The 15,060-nt window shown below is 41.1% G+C and overlaps 1 protein-coding gene across 5 annotated transcripts; it reads left to right on the forward strand.

Moving 5' to 3' along the window:
- Positions 1 to 853: 853 nt before the first annotated feature.
- MOSPD1 (motile sperm domain containing 1) lies at positions 854 to 14,612 on the forward strand. Of its 5 annotated transcripts, none has more exons than XM_057377934.1 (6): positions 854 to 987; positions 6,285 to 6,541; positions 6,726 to 6,801; positions 9,550 to 9,779; positions 11,722 to 11,883; positions 14,275 to 14,612. In XM_057377934.1, exons 2-6 carry the CDS (start codon positions 6,388 to 6,390, stop codon positions 14,304 to 14,306), a joined length of 654 nt encoding a protein of 217 aa, XP_057233917.1. In that variant the 5' UTR covers positions 854 to 987; positions 6,285 to 6,387; the 3' UTR covers positions 14,307 to 14,612. The 5 variants fall into 5 exon arrangements, with proteins under 5 accessions (XP_057233917.1, XP_057233916.1, XP_057233920.1 ...); XM_057377933.1 differs by lacking the exon at positions 854 to 987 and adding an exon at positions 1,263 to 1,357; XM_057377937.1 differs by lacking the exon at positions 854 to 987 and adding an exon at positions 1,264 to 1,357 and having other exon boundaries at positions 9,550 to 9,776.
- The last annotated feature ends 448 nt before the right edge of the window (positions 14,613 to 15,060 follow it).

Here is a 15,060-nt window from a genome sequence, read left to right on the forward strand (position 1 = left end):
AAAGGCTGAAGTCTAATAGTCTGTCTAAAAACAAAAATTCCACTTTATTTTTAAACGTGTTAGARTCTGAACTGATTGACACTTATCAAGAAACTAAGTATTTTGCCAGTTTTCACTGCATACATTTTCAGACATGCTGACAAGATTGTAATTTCTATATATAATAATTTAACAATATTRTGTAATTTGTRGCTSTAGGACTGAGCTTCTTAATGAAGCATTAGATCTGCAGAAAAGATGAGTACTAATGCATACATCTTGCCTAAGTTAGAAAATACACTTTTAAGAATTTCTTTATTTAATGTTTTCCATTATTTTACATAAACAAAGTATGTTACTTCCTATCCAGGTTTGTTTCATGATGATGTTGTGAAACACGTGTGGCTGCTGTGTTAATTCATTATGTGATCTGTATTCATTTCACTGAGAGGTAAGGCTTGGTAATGGGCAAAAGATTTTGCAATCCTATACTGGGTGGCTCAATATAAATCTTAATTATCCGCCCGCCTGGCAACAAAAACATTTTGCTGCATTGAAGATCTTAAAAGTTTGGGCTGATACTGGGTGGTGATTACATATAGGTTTGTTTGTATTATACAGAGGGAAATTTGGGAGGAAAACCAAGGGAAAATGGATAATTTTCCTAGTGGATAATGCATAATATGAGCTGAAGTCCATAAATAATCTAATTGAATGAAAACACATTAAGTAAGTAAGAGGAATGGAGAACAAAGGTAAGAGCAAGGAAGTGTTTACAGGGACAGTGTGTCCCGTTTAAGCCGTGCTGTTGATGWTCGGACGGTCACGCCTGTATGCTCGGCTCGCTAATTCTTTAATTCTGATTCAGCCCAGGGCTGACACTCGCCGACCCTGCCAGCGATGGGCGGCAGCGGGGTGAGCCCGAGCTGCTCCGGGACACAGCGGGAGCCGGGAGAAGAGCACGAACCCCTCCGGGACGGGCTCAGACCTCGGGAACCGTGAGATGAGGTGAGGTGTTATTAAAAAATAACACCTCCCCGAGGTGAGGGGCGCCGGGCCGGCCGCACAAGCCCCGCTGCCCGGGGAGCCCGGGCGGGGAAGCAGCGCCGAGCGGTGCGGTGCGGTGCGGTGCGGAGTGGAGCGGGGCCGGAGCGGGGCCGGGGCGGTGCGGTGTGGTGTGGAGCGGTGCGGAGCGGGGCCGGTATTCCCGGAGCTCGGTGTGCCGGGTCAGCCCCGACATGGCGGCGGGGGCGGGCGGCGGGCGGGGCGGTGACGCGGCGGCAGCGGCGGCCGGTCGGTCCCGGCAGCCCCAGCGCTGCCCGCAGTGACGGGCGGACAAAGGGGCGCCGCGCCAGCCCGCACCAGCGGCCCCGGGCGGGTGAGTCGGGCCGGGGGGCGGCAGCGGGCACGGCATGGGGCGGGCGAGCGGAGCGGCACCCGCGGCCCGGCTTGGCCTGTCCTGTCCCGTCACGGGCCGGGCCTCCCTCGCCTGCTCTCCCCGGGCCGGGATGGGGAGCGGGGCGGCGGCCGCGCTCCGAGGCCCCGGCCTGGCGCCGCTTCCCCGCGGGGCCGGGGCTCGCTGCGGGCGGTGTGGGGCCGCTGCGGGGCCGGGGGTCGCTGCGAGGGGCGGCGGAGCGGGGCCGGGGGCGGTGCGGGGTGCCGGGCCGGCTGCGGGAGGCGCCGTTATCGCGCAGCTGCCTCAGCCCGTATCGCTGCCGCTCCTCGCTGGAGAACAAAGAGGATCAATTAAGAGTGTGCAATTACCGCCGTGCCCTGCCGGCAGTAGGCACRGCTCGGAACGCCTTTCCTCCCGTCGCTCTCCCAGGGAAGGGTGCTCSCCTCTGTAATCTGAGGTGGGTTGGGGCCGCGTAGAGCTAATGAGCATAATACACGTTTAAAAAACAGACAGTTTAGTGCATTAAACAMAACTGAAAGTGAGAAAATAGAGACTAAACAGATGTGCCCTTGAATGTCTTCCCTAGGATTCTTGTGAGCCTGTAGCAGAATGGATCAGAAGCAATGCACAGCTGTTACCTAATTTTTCACGGCTTTACATGCCTSTTAGTTGCATTTGAATATTTCCTTCTGTTAGTCACCTTTTCAGCATTTAAAAACATTATGTGGTCCTAATAAATTTTGCTGTCAGTATCAGCATGATTTATGCGTGTTGTCACCAATGCTAATAGTTAATGCTCCGAGACTATTTCATTTTACAGCATCCTGGAGACAGTTAGTGATGRCATTTCTCATCCTCCTGTGAAGGGGTAAACAGTAGCAGTTTTGCAAAGTATCAGAGCAGTTCTGCCAGTTCAAAGGGAACCATCCGCCTACTGAAGTACTTTGCAGAATATGTGCCTTCATAGATCAGCAAATTGAGGTGAGGTTAACCAACTTGCTCAAGGTCATGGAGTGTCAGTGACAGAGTTAGTAATAATGGAATCCAGCCATCCTGGCTGCTGGGTCTGTGCTCTCATCGTTGGGTGACTCTCCCAAATAATTGCAGGTAGTTTAAACATTGGTTTGCGTAAGTGCACGTTGAGGCCTTCAAAACATTTTGAAGAAACAAAATGTTTATGGAGTGCTTCAGATCCCGTGTTGAATTTGCATGTAGCTTAAAGTGATTGCTCAGCTTGACACAGGAGGGGCTKTTGAAGAAGACTTTGTGGTTTATGTTGTAAATATGTGCTCAAAAGGCATCAGCTTTACTGAGTATATAGTATAGAAAGGCTTGTGTAGTGTTAGAGGGTAGATCATGAGATGTAATAAAAGTAGATTACATTGTAATTAGGCAGCTTTTAAAACAGCAGTGTGGAGACTTGACTGTAAAGAGGTTTTCTTCTGAATGAAGTATTTTCCCAGTGACATTCTGTAGAATTGTTTGCAGTTGTTATGAAGAAAAACAACCAACAAATGCACTGGGAAGCCATGGTGATGAGGCTGTTGGAAGTTAAAATGGGAACAAAAAAGTTCCTTGATTTATTTATTCAGCAGATACTTGTTAAGTAAAAACAAATCACAATTGATGTTATTTATGACCCTGGAGAGAAGTTGCGTTTCACTTCRTGTTTTTCTCTGTCAAGTTTAATTTATGAAGAAAGGGATTTCAAAGGAAACACTGGCAGTTCTGTGCTATTGTGACACCAGCAGTATATATTTAGTAACTTCAGGGAGGAAAGATCCTATTGTGCTGAAAAGATATCAGTGACAATTGTTTGTCAGGACTTCAAAGGGCACTGGGAAGTGAGCTGGTATTGTTCAGGTGTTACACGCTGGCCCTGGTGAGTGTTATCTCTGACAGATCCCTGCTCCTGTGGGAATTTCAGTGCTGGGAGAAGCCCATCTGTGCAGTGCAAATCACAGACCCGAGACCACAGATCGTGAGTTGGGACACGTTTGCTTGTGCTTACCTTTRTGTGCTGCAAGTAATCGTGGTGAGTGGTGAGCACAAAATTTAGCGGTTGTGGTGCTGTGGAGGTGCAGAAGAGTGGCTGAGTTKCTGTTCATGAACTATCTGGGGTGCATGACCTTATTCTCACCGTGAGAGCTGCTGCAGGGTTAATCTAGRCAGGGAAGTTGTGTTGATACAAACTTTCTCTGCAAAAGTGTTGGCAGTTTRTCGTTGATGTAAAAGCTGTGCTGTTGTGAAGACTGTTGGTACTAAATTGTCACATCTCCCCACCATAATGTGTGGTTTATCAATCAGTCTTTGGGAAAAGTGCTTTTACTGCTGTCACTTGATGAGATGTCCCAGCAAGGTGACTTCTAAGCTAAAAATCTTGTCTCATAAAGGATGCTGGTTGCTTGCTTAGGAATCCAAAAATGTATATTCTGAATGACACTGCTGTGTCAGCAAACATGTCTACTATAGTCCTGGGTTTGCCAGACGYTACTTTTGCCAGTTTGGGCGGTAGCTCCTTATCCAGCCAAGTTCAATAGGAAAAGGAAGCAATAATGGGATATACTTTTTTAAGATTGGTGGCTTTCCACCATTGGTGGCATGCAGGCTGTGGAATCCTGGGAGGTTTGAGCACTGTTTTCCACAGATGTGTAAGGAAAATGGGTCTGTTAATAGGCTTAGTGATCTGTACCTCCACTGATACTGAGAACTGTGAGGTTTTGGACACTGAACACTTGCCACAGGTTGAGCAGAAGAAACTGGAGATGTGATATGAAGCCAGGAATTGGAATGAAACATGTGCAGTGTTTAAATAAGAAAGTAAAACAACCAAATAAGACTGATTATTATAAATAATACTTGAAGATTTTATTATATATAGTCACTTAAGATGTGTAGCATAGTTTGCTGTTGGTTTTGCAGTAACTTAAAACATTTATTTGGAAAAAATTCCTTCTGTTAATATCTAAGGTTGCCTATATTTCTGTTACACATGATGTACACAGTGTAGAGAGGTATGAGAACCAAAAGTTCCAATATATTCTTACCKCATACTGCATTGAGCTAACTTTGGCAAAAAGAAAAAGTAAATAAATAATTCTTAATCTTCTGCCTATGACGAGCATCAAAAGAAGTTTTTTTTTTTATTCCTATGAGCTGGTAGTTTTCCACATTAGCTTTTCATATAGTTTTAATATGTTTGAATGGAGCAATGAACCTCACTTTGCAAGAGAAGTTGTTCAAGAAATAATACATACACTTGCTGTACAAAGTCACTCCACAGATTGTTGATTGTTCTAAAACAAAAGGGATTCACCAAAATTCCAAGAAGCACTCAGAACCCAAATTGCCACTTACAGAGCCATTTCTTTTTCTAGACTCTTCTTAATAAGGTAACAGAACATCAGCTTGGAACACTATCATTGGGGATTTGTTTTCAGAATATTATTAGTAGCATTTCAGTGAAGTGGAAACAAACCTGTGCTCTGAAAAGAAACTGGATCATGAGGAAAGACATTCCAGTGAGATCTGTGAATTTAAATTCTACAGGGATAATTTGCTATTTTAATAAATAAATAAATTCARTAGCTTAATTTGTGAATAAGAATCAGAACCTGTAAATCTGATGGTATGACAGATGCACTTTAGTAAACACATGAACGTGTGTCATGTTTCAAGTATGGAACACGTATCTGGTGCTTGGAAATGTGATCATCATGATGTTTAGAATGCAGAAACAAGCATTTGTTTTTGATTGTTTGCAATGTTTGGGCTATTTGCTGCTAGAAAGTTCAGAAACTAAATTCTTTARAGTGCAACTAAACCAGTGTTTTCGGCTGGAGAACCGGGGAAATGTACCTTCTTTATAAAGCTTTATTGGAAGTGGAAATGACATCTAATGAGTCARTAGGAACTTTTTGTTCTTTTAATATTTTTTACTATAAAGTTAAACCTCAAAGGACGCTTTCAGTTTGATAATTAACCTACAGAGGCTGCAGTAAAATATGACGTTCTTGGGGGGGAGGAGAAGACTTTGTTCTCTCTGTCATGTGTAAAGTCAGTGGTATGTGTGCTGAGGAGTCTGGCCTTAATTTTATTTTATGAATTACATTTGGGATTGTTTCTTGGTTGGGTCATGGGTTATGGTTTTAGTTCTGGAATGTCACTCAAAATAAAACAGAGCTGTGGGGGGTGGCAGAGGGTGAATTGCYATGACCATACTTTGGATAGAGGCAGTGGTGGTAGAAAATCTGTCATCTCTTAATAAAATAGTAAATCCCAAATCTATTTGGCTGTTACTCATCCCAATCATTTTTCCATTCATTGCCTGTAACTACCACGCAGTTGGAACAGGAGTTTAGTTTAAACTAAAGACATGAAGATGTTCCCCATTCCTTTGTTCTGAATCCCTGGGATTTGACATACCTGAGTGTCTAGGTGAGGAGATTCCTAACTTGTGATACCTCATCCGGGGAGGTCATACCTATGGAAGGCTTCCTGCCTAAACAGTGACTCCTGCTGCCTCAGTGTCATTGCATTTCCTCATTTCTTCCCTGAATTTCTCAGGTGTTAGTGTCCTGAGGCAAGGATGGGATTTCTTTTTGTTTGGTTTGTGTTGCAAAGACCCAGCATAAGCATCCCTGGTCATGGACTGGGCCCCTGAATGCTGCCATGATACATTGGAGAGGTGCTTAGCCATTTCTTTTAGAGCAGTTTGTTAAGGAGCTGAAAACCCAATGCAACTATTTGTTCTATTTCAGTGTTTTTGAAGAAACATAAGTAGAGGTAGATTCATAATCAATCTTCATGTTTTATGTTTTTACACCTTTGTTAACTGCTTCAGTTTAGTRTAGACTTATGGAAATAATCTTCTTGCCTTTTCTCTTTTTTTTCCTATTTTTTCCTTTAGAATTGCCAAAATGCTTTGGAATTCTTAAACGATTCAAAAACTGAAGTCTCTGAGGATACAAAATCATAAGAACACAAGAAGCAGCAAGGAGGATTCAGTGCCAATGCAGCAACAAAAAAGACAGCCAGAGTTAGTGGAAGGAAATCTTCCTGTTTTTGTTTTTCCTACAGAACTTATATTTTATGCAGATGACCAGTCAACACACAAGCAGGTGTTGACTCTATATAACCCCTATGAGTTTGCCTTAAAATTCAAAGGTGGGTTTCTTAGGTTAAGTTCTATTTAAGGGTTAGTTGGTGATCTTGAACAGTCCAATTATAATTCATGTAACAAATCATATCTGTGACAAAACCAAAACTCATGTCTCTGCATGTATCTGTTGATGAAGTTGGTGATGTGTTAATTCCTGATTTGTTACCACTCCTGTCCTTTCCATTGCAGTTCTTTGTACGACTCCAAATAAATATGCGGTGGTTGATGCTACTGGTGCAGTGAAGCCTCAGTGCTGTGTTGATATGTAAGTAAAATTTGGTTGGGTTTTTTGCCTAATATACAACATTCTATTATCTCATTTACTATTATTATTAAGAAGTTGTAAATGACAGTATGCATGTTATAAAATATAAGTTGGATAAAGATATATTTTCCTAATCTCCTGTATACTTGTGGCTCTGGTTTTTGCTGTTCTTMCCCTCTGGGGCAGAGATATTACAATACTGGAGATCTGTCCCTCTTTAATTTTCTCTTTGGGCATGAATAAAATGCCAGTAAATGCATCTTGTAATGTAGTTTGTAAACCAGGAGTGAGAGTACTATGAGCCTCCTCTGAGTACCTTTTTGTAAGAAATAACCATAAAGCAAAACCCGCAGGGCTGGGATTTCTTTGTGAGAAATACTTGTTTGCAGATTGGCAAATAGGAATGTAAGCAGTTCTACTGAGCACATTTTCCTGGGCCATGTTTAATAAAGGTACTTTTGCCCACCCTTCACCCTGACCAACCCTCTCATTCTCAGATCTCTGTGTTTTCCCTTTACTTGTTTGTTCTGTCAGGTCTCAACCCTGTAGCTCAGAACAGGAGGCTGTTTAGGTGACCACAGKAATGTACAGAGTCTGTAGGCTGCTGAAAATCGAAGCAGAGTAGGTGTATAAGCTAAAACAGACCAACTCTTTTTATCTTCCATTTGCCACATTATTTCTGTGCTGATGMACAGATACAGCTGAAGAAAGTCTGAAGTACCTAAAAGAGCAGACTGAGCTTTTTGAATAGAAACTTTTCAAGCTGTAAAACACCTTYTGGAATCCTTGGCTAACAAATGGCCATGTACAGAAACCTCCACTACTGAATGATCTGTCAGATAAATTATAACTTGGGGAATGGGCTCTTTCCTGTRGACTGTTTTCCATAGGTGCAATTAGAAAAATCCAGTGACTCACCAAATAGAAAAAAAAAGTTTAAAACATGGAACTTGAAAGTTTTAGTGAGCAGAGGCAACCATGTTAAAAATGGAACAAAACAGGTCAGAATATACCAGTGTATCAGTGAGCTATTCCAGTCTTTAGCAGACAKTTACACAAGCTTGATTACATTTGGTTAAACAAATGGTTTTTATTAAATAAAAGAAAATAAGACATATACATGTTCCAAGGGGATTTTTTTTTGTGCAGCAAAACCCCCATCCCATTCTGGTGGTTGCTGTCTAAGGACAGTGTTTACTGCAAGAATATGAGCAGTACTATGCAAGTGTGGCCATTTGCCAGATAAACAGATATTCTACAGAGCTTCCAATTATGCAATGATCTCTAAAAAGAAACAGGAGAATGTRTCTGTTTATAAGGGTCTGCAGAAAATATCTCTTTGCCTGGCAGCAGATTTATGTTCTCCTAGCACAGCATTATGTAAAGATTCTGTTTAGGTTGRTAGTTAGTACCATGGTGCTGGGAGTAGAAACACTAATTTAAAAGGAAGTGTGAAAGGAAGAAATCAGAGTTGATTTGCTGTGCTGATATGCTGAGAGCTATAATGAATTAGGGTTATGGGGGGAAAAGTCTTTTGTTTTAGTGAAGGCAGTTACCCAGCCAACACTCCACTTGCTGAAAGCCTGTCATAGGCACACTCCTTTGCCTCTGAAGTGACGTAAAACATCCCTGCAGCCCTCTTGCTGAGGGGATGACTTGGTCTCTGTTTCTGTGTTGAATAGTCTATTCAGACTAGATACCAGTTGCAAGCACTGGCTACRTGCTAATGCTTGTAAATATCTTGATGTGATATAGTTCCTTTAAATGAAGACTGAAAAACAAAAATCCATTTTCTTGCAGCATTTTAATGTATGTATTATCACAAAGATCRTTTTCTTGAAACAATTTTAAGACTACTGTCCTGTGTTACTAAGGGTGCAGTCATTTTTTTCCCCTCATGACATGGCAACCTTCTTATTTGTACATAGGTTTTTCGGATTAACTGCTGTTATCTTTAAAACTTAGAATAACCTTTCACAAAAAAATATTGGGAAAAAAATTGAAATCCTCATTTACCCTAACCACTTCAAAACCTAAACATTGTAGCTTTTCAATGCTAGATATGTATTCTCATGATGAATCATGAGTGCAGAGAGGAGGCAGTTGAGCACAGCACTGCTCAGAGGTCTGTTTTGCTGTTGATCAGTGCTATTTTAAAGCTGTGCTTTTTATAGGTTCCAAACATGCTCTCAGTGGTGGGTTTCTGATTTTGAAAATCCATAGCTGACTCTTGTCTACAGAGGGAATGAGTTTTGCTTCTGAGAAAGAAGAATTGTGAAGCATTGAGCCTGGTTTCCTCAAGGAGCTGGACATTTGCTTGCCAAACTTGCTTGTCCAACTCCTCTCCTTCCCTGTCCACTCCAGTCATCTCATAGCTTATAAAACATGGGCCAGCATCAAACAGCTTTGATTCAGGAGGAGGGATCTTTCAGATAACTGATGTTTCATCAATTGGTAACTGGGCTTCAGACTGAGACAAAGATGAGTGCGTGAGGTAAARACTTAACAGTCCTGTTTAGCCAGGAGCATTTATATTTGGGAATTAAAACAAATATAAGGAGGAGAGAGAGGARGTAAAATCAAGTCTTCAAGARCACTGAGTGATGGAGGAGGTAATGGAGGTCTGGATTATTCCAGGTTATCTGAAGTGGGGAACAGAGGGCGGACTTTGTGATATAGGATGTAATTCCACAACAGACATGYTTCTTAATAGTTCATCTGCTTGAAAATGCTGTTTTTTCTCTGCAGTGTGATTCGTCACAGAGACGTTCGGGCTTCTTACTATGGTGTCATAGATAAATTCCGTCTTCAAGTGTCTGAGCAGAGCCAGAGGAAAGCATTAGGGAAAAAGGAGATTATTGCTACTCTGCTTCCATCTGCAAAGGAACAACAACAACAAAAGGAAGAGGAGGAAAAACGAATAAAAGAACACCTGGCTGAAAGTGTCTTTTTTGAGCAGACTTTGTGTCAACCAGGTAGTTGAAATCTTTTACCCTTCCTGTGTTCTTCATCAGTTTTGAATAGCTCAAGTGACTAGAAAGACTAGACTTAAAATATTTTTTAAATATAAACTGAAGTAAATTTTAAAATAATTATTTTTTATTTACCTGTAAGACTGCTGTTTTTGTCACTTGAGGATGACAGCGCACAAGAACCCAAAAACTGTGGCTCTTCTGTTTATGCTGTCTTGATCAATGAGACCAAAACCCTTTGCAGCCCTGTGTTGTCATACCTTGGAGAGTGCATCCACTGTTCCTCTGGAGCAGGGGTTCTGGTACAGGCAATGGGAGTTTATCTGTGAGAGGATGGTAGTTGCTTTTTCCCTTGGGCTCTTTCAGAACRTATGCCCCCTCTGAGTTTGTTCCAAACCTTTAATCCCCCATTTCCTGATGAGCAGGAAWTATTGCCAAAACATCTTCTAAAGTGCTCCTTGTTCTGCGCCCTGTCCTTTGTCTGTTCCACAAGAACAGAAGAGCACAGTTGGTGGCTGAAAACTCYGTGTTTCATACATGGGGAAGTGAATCAACAGTCTTGAAAACCTGGGCCAGACAGTTAAATTGAAGTTGTAGGATAAAAAGTGTCACGTTGTACCTGAATTGAATCTAAACTGATTATTGATGGTCTACATTCTTGTTACTTTTACTGATTTATACTGAAATGTTCTTGTCACTGTTGCATTTTTCAGGATATCAACAAAAACCAATTCCAGAAAATAGATGAACCTTGCTCATGAACCTTGTTCATGTTGTTAAAATAAACACTGTTTCACTATTTACCCTGAATTTCTTGGCTGGTGAAACACTTTTTACTAAAAAAAAMCCCCTCATAATAGATATTAGTAGGATATGCAATTAAAGCAAACCTACAGARATCTCTGGGCTCACAGAACAAAATGTTCCTGTGATAGTTGTTCCAGGATGGAGAGTTTGAGCCATCCTGAACAATCGGATACTGGTCTTAATCCAAACACTATTTCTCTGCTTAAAACCTTGTTGACTACATTGTAAAGCTAACTTACAGAAAAGTAACTGCAGTCTTTGCATGTAACCTGCAACCTGGAAACAAGAGATTTATGGAATTAAAATAAAGCACACGTTGCTAGTCACTGAGGATAGGAGAAGTTGATAAAAACATTGGCTATTTTCCAATGGGTGTTAAAGATTTGGTAAGAGGTATTCAGCTAACATGTTAACAGCTCTTTTCAAAAATGACACAGTGGGTCTTTGAGTAGGTTCCAGCTGTTGAAGTGCARRGCMGTAAAAACTATGAAGGACTCTTTATTGTTTGTGGCTTACATTTTCTTATTCTGGTAATACTGTGCTGTCAGAGTGGTTCACTGTCACAATTTTTAAAGTAAGATTCAAATTTTACTGGTTTGTGGCATCTAAACTGACTTTAGCAAGTGTAGCCCTTGAATTGTATAAATGCAGGGGAATTCRTCTGGCCTAAGAATCTGTGCAGGCAGGTTTTGTTCAGGAGGTGTGAGCAGTTTACCTCCCTGTTCAACTCTTTTGGGTGCTCCTAACTGATTACTGATCAATGAAGGAACATATCAAGGAATAGAATCAGGATGCACAGGGAAACCTCAAGCATTGCTGAGACATCCAGCTGTCCTGAGTGTGTATATATAGCAACTGGGCCTGGCAGGCTCTGTTCCTCCAGAAGGGAGGGGTTTGGGAAGTCATGTGAAAACAAGTTCCAGCATCAGAACAGGGAGCAGCCTCCTCCACTGCAGAATGCAGAAGGTTTAGAAGGGTGGCTTTAAGTGTCTTCCACCCCCTCCAAATTCCAGAGCAAAAAGGAAAATCTGAGAATATTTCAGCTCCCATGTACTGCAGACATTTTTGCAGAATATGCAGAATATGTAATGATTATATTAGTTAGATCTTCCTTGTGATTGGTGCTTTCTTGCTTTTTCAGAAAACAGAACTGCCTCGTCGGGACCTAGTTTACTCACAGTCTTCCTTGGAGTAGTGTGTGTTGCAGCACTAATGCTACCTACATTGGGGGAAATGGAATCCCTGGTGCCTCTCTACCTCCACTTAAGTGTGAATCAAAAGTTAGTAGCTGCTTATGTTTTAGGTAAGTACTGTGGATTTTATAAACATTTTCCTGTGACATCTGTGAGTTTGGAAACCTTTGCCCATCTTTGCCAGTGGCTTCAGGAAATTGKATGGAGACAAAGCATTACATTTTGCATTTCARCTTAGATCTTAATTTGCAGCCATGRTGATAGCAGAGTAAATTAGTTRTTGTAAGTGTTTTAGGCCCGATTTGAGCTGGTACCTATTGCACACAGGCTCCTACATGCTAATTTCAGCTTTATTTGATGATGGGCCAGCCACAGTCGTCTGCCAACAAACCTRAATGGAATGTGCTGTTTCTTACTCTTGCATTGCAGTAGTTACTCTATTGCAGAATGTAGAATGTGTTACTCTGTTTCTCCCTCCAGCCCCCATGAGCTTTTTTAAGGCTTCCTTCTCAGTACCTGTTTGATAAGCAGTTGAAATGTGTGTCAATATGTTGTTGTAAACAGTGTCTGAGACCACTGCCATCCTCAGTTTTTCCTGATTTGTAACTTGCTCCTGCATTAGCCAGCATAGATGAGTTGCACATTTCGTTTGTTATGACTATTTCTCTGTAACTATTTCAGATTTGAAGAACAGTCACACTAAACTCAATTCTCCTGTCCCACTATCTGGCAGAAATGAGGATTTAAAGGAAAAGAGCTAGGCAGCTTCAAACTGATAGCTAGAGGTGAGGTAGTGATGGGGAAAGGTGCAAGTTCTTGATGGTTCGTGCACACTCTGMTGACTCACAAAGGTCCATCTGCTCAAGTGGTTTAAAACCTCACTTGTGGCTCTTTGCCCAAGCTGTTGCTGATGGATTCTCAGATCAGAACCTTGCAGTAATCCTCACTTTGTTTTTATCTCTGCTTTTGGAAATTACTCCAGGTTATGCTGRTGCCAGCTACAGTTTTAAGCCCTTTGACTTTATACATTTGCAACAACTGAATCTGTCTCTASATTCTCTATGAAGTTTTGACAGGTTTTGACTTCTTTGCTGGCAGCACTTTTAGTGCTCATGGGCAGATTCTTTTGTGTGCTACTGTTGCTCGTGTAGAAAGTCAATTGCTCTTGAGAAGATGAAACCACTTTCTTCYACAAGGAAGTACAACTGGTGGAACATTTAATTGGAGAGGGTTATTATACCACACCRACAGGACTATATGACATTTGAGAAGTGTTTGATATACAGAAATGGATTAAACTCTTTATTGTCTGGATGTCCTTGCACAAGTGGTACAGGCTGTTCTGCAGAAGCCTCTGCTGTTCTCTGAGATGGTGGAGTTGATCCAAGCTAAGGATCCAGCAGCTGTGGGAGCACTGCTTGTCTGAACCAATACAGACCTTAATAAAGCTGAGCTGTAGCCCCTCCTTAAGGGACAAACTGCTGATCTAATGGAAGGCAGTGTTGCAGCTCTGTTCTGTYGTGCTTCTGCCTTCACCATCTTCATAAAGTAGCCAAGTTCCTTCAGTATGGAGTGGCAGGGGATAAAATACTCTCAGAAATGTCTTTATCCATGGTGAGATCTGTAGGCTTTAGCTGAGCTCTCTGCAGTGAAAGGCTGTTACGGTGACATCATCTGAGCCTGCAAGACAGYGAGATTGCTCAAGAATTGATAAATAGTTATTTTGATCTTACATAAGGCTGGAATTCAGGAAGCCCTTATGTTCTTCCATCTACCTCCCTTACCTTGTGCAGTATAACCCTTGGCTAAGAACTGCAGATCTGTACTTTTTCCTGTATCAGCACATAATTAAAATGAACTTTTCAGTGTGTCATGAGCAGGTTTATTAGCCCCTATTTCCTGTTTTCATCTGCTTTTAATTGTTTTTAACCTCTGTCAGAGCAGTTCTTTTTTTCCTCCCTCTTTAAAGGTCACAACAAAGAGTCTGTTGAAAGCTCCCTCTGCAGACTGACAAGGAAGCTTAACATCTTTGTCTAAAACTGGTCTTTGATCAGTTATTATGCACAGAGCAGAAAAAAAAAGCCTTGGAGCGTTCAACTAATCAGCCTCACAGATGATTCAATATTCAAATGACACTGTCCATAACTGGTCCCCATGAAAAATGGGGTTTGGGTGCTAGTGTTACACTTACCCAAGTSAAAAGCTCAGTGGAAAAGGATTTTCCAGTAGAGAGATCAGTAATTGTTTGGAGTATTTATATCTTCTTTGACATTCAGTTATTAGATGCGCCACACTTCAGTATTGATTTTTGACTATATCAAAATTTGGAGCAATACTTCTAATATTTAATAATATTCTTTTATATMCCTCTAATATTTAAATGCATTCTGCATGTATTTATGCACTTTTGCCATATTTTCTGGCCTGTGACGGGTAAACTGTATTTTAAATGCTTTATTCAATGAAATTGAAGTGCTTAGTTCTTAATTCTTGTCTTTCAGGTCTCATCACCATGGTTATTTTGAGAACATGAGCAATGAGTTCATAGGATGTCAAACACCTTACTGTATATTCACATCATGAATGTGGACTGCCTTTTACTCCCATTTGGCTCGTTAAGATGCTAGCAAAACTGTTCAGTGATTTAAGATACCTTCAGAAGTGTAATATATTTTAACTGTGTATAATAAATGAAAGACTCAAAGCACTTTGCGGTGCTTCTGTAACAGACAGCTATGAAATGTTCAGTGATACCTGTGAAAATAATTTGAAAAAACTTTTATATCTATGCCTACTGTAAAAAATCCTTATTAAAGCAACATTTGTTATTTTTAGTCTATGTTCACATCAGTGCGTGATCACTATAAAAGCAAACTGTCTTCTGTAAAAACGCTCATTTGGTTTGTGGTTGTACCTGCCGAGGCTGGCACATAACACTTCTGTATATACATACCAGAGGGSTGAGAGTCGGGACTGATCATTGAAGAAAATGAAAAATTCCATCAGTGAAACTATGAAATAAACCATGAATTTTAGGTGAAGAAGCAATTCTCAAATTTCTTACTTTATCATTACCAATGTATCGTTGAGTGCTCGTTTTCTTACCTGGGAAATAATTTCTTGSAACGGCCATTTTGTACCACAATTATAGACAATAAAAACAAGTTCTGTAATCAGATCCCTTCATTTCTTAGGGATGCTTGGAAGTGGCATTAACAGAAGCTGACCTCATACTAATACAAAATTCACCATTTCTTCTATTTTAGAGACCAAACTAAGTGTAATAG

This window comes from Malurus melanocephalus, unplaced genomic scaffold (assembly GCF_030028575.1).
Source record: "Malurus melanocephalus ecotype Western Australia unplaced genomic scaffold, MMel_1.1 scaffold_335, whole genome shotgun sequence".
Lineage (NCBI taxonomy): Eukaryota > Metazoa > Chordata > Aves > Passeriformes > Maluridae > Malurus > Malurus melanocephalus.

What these genes read in the sequence shown, in the direction of transcription:
- MOSPD1 (XM_057377934.1), top strand. Translation starts at nt 6,388, where the DNA reads ATGCAGCAACAAAAAAGACAGCCAGAGTTAGTGGAAGGAAATCTTCCT. An exon ending in GTTTGCCTTAAAATTCAAAG is followed by an intron (nt 6,542 to 6,725) that starts GTGGGTTTCTTA and finishes TTTCCATTGCAG; the next exon opens with TTCTTTGTACGACTCCAAAT. An exon ending in AGTAGCTGCTTATGTTTTAG is followed by an intron (nt 11,884 to 14,274) that starts GTAAGTACTGTG and finishes CTTGTCTTTCAG; the next exon opens with GTCTCATCACCATGGTTATT.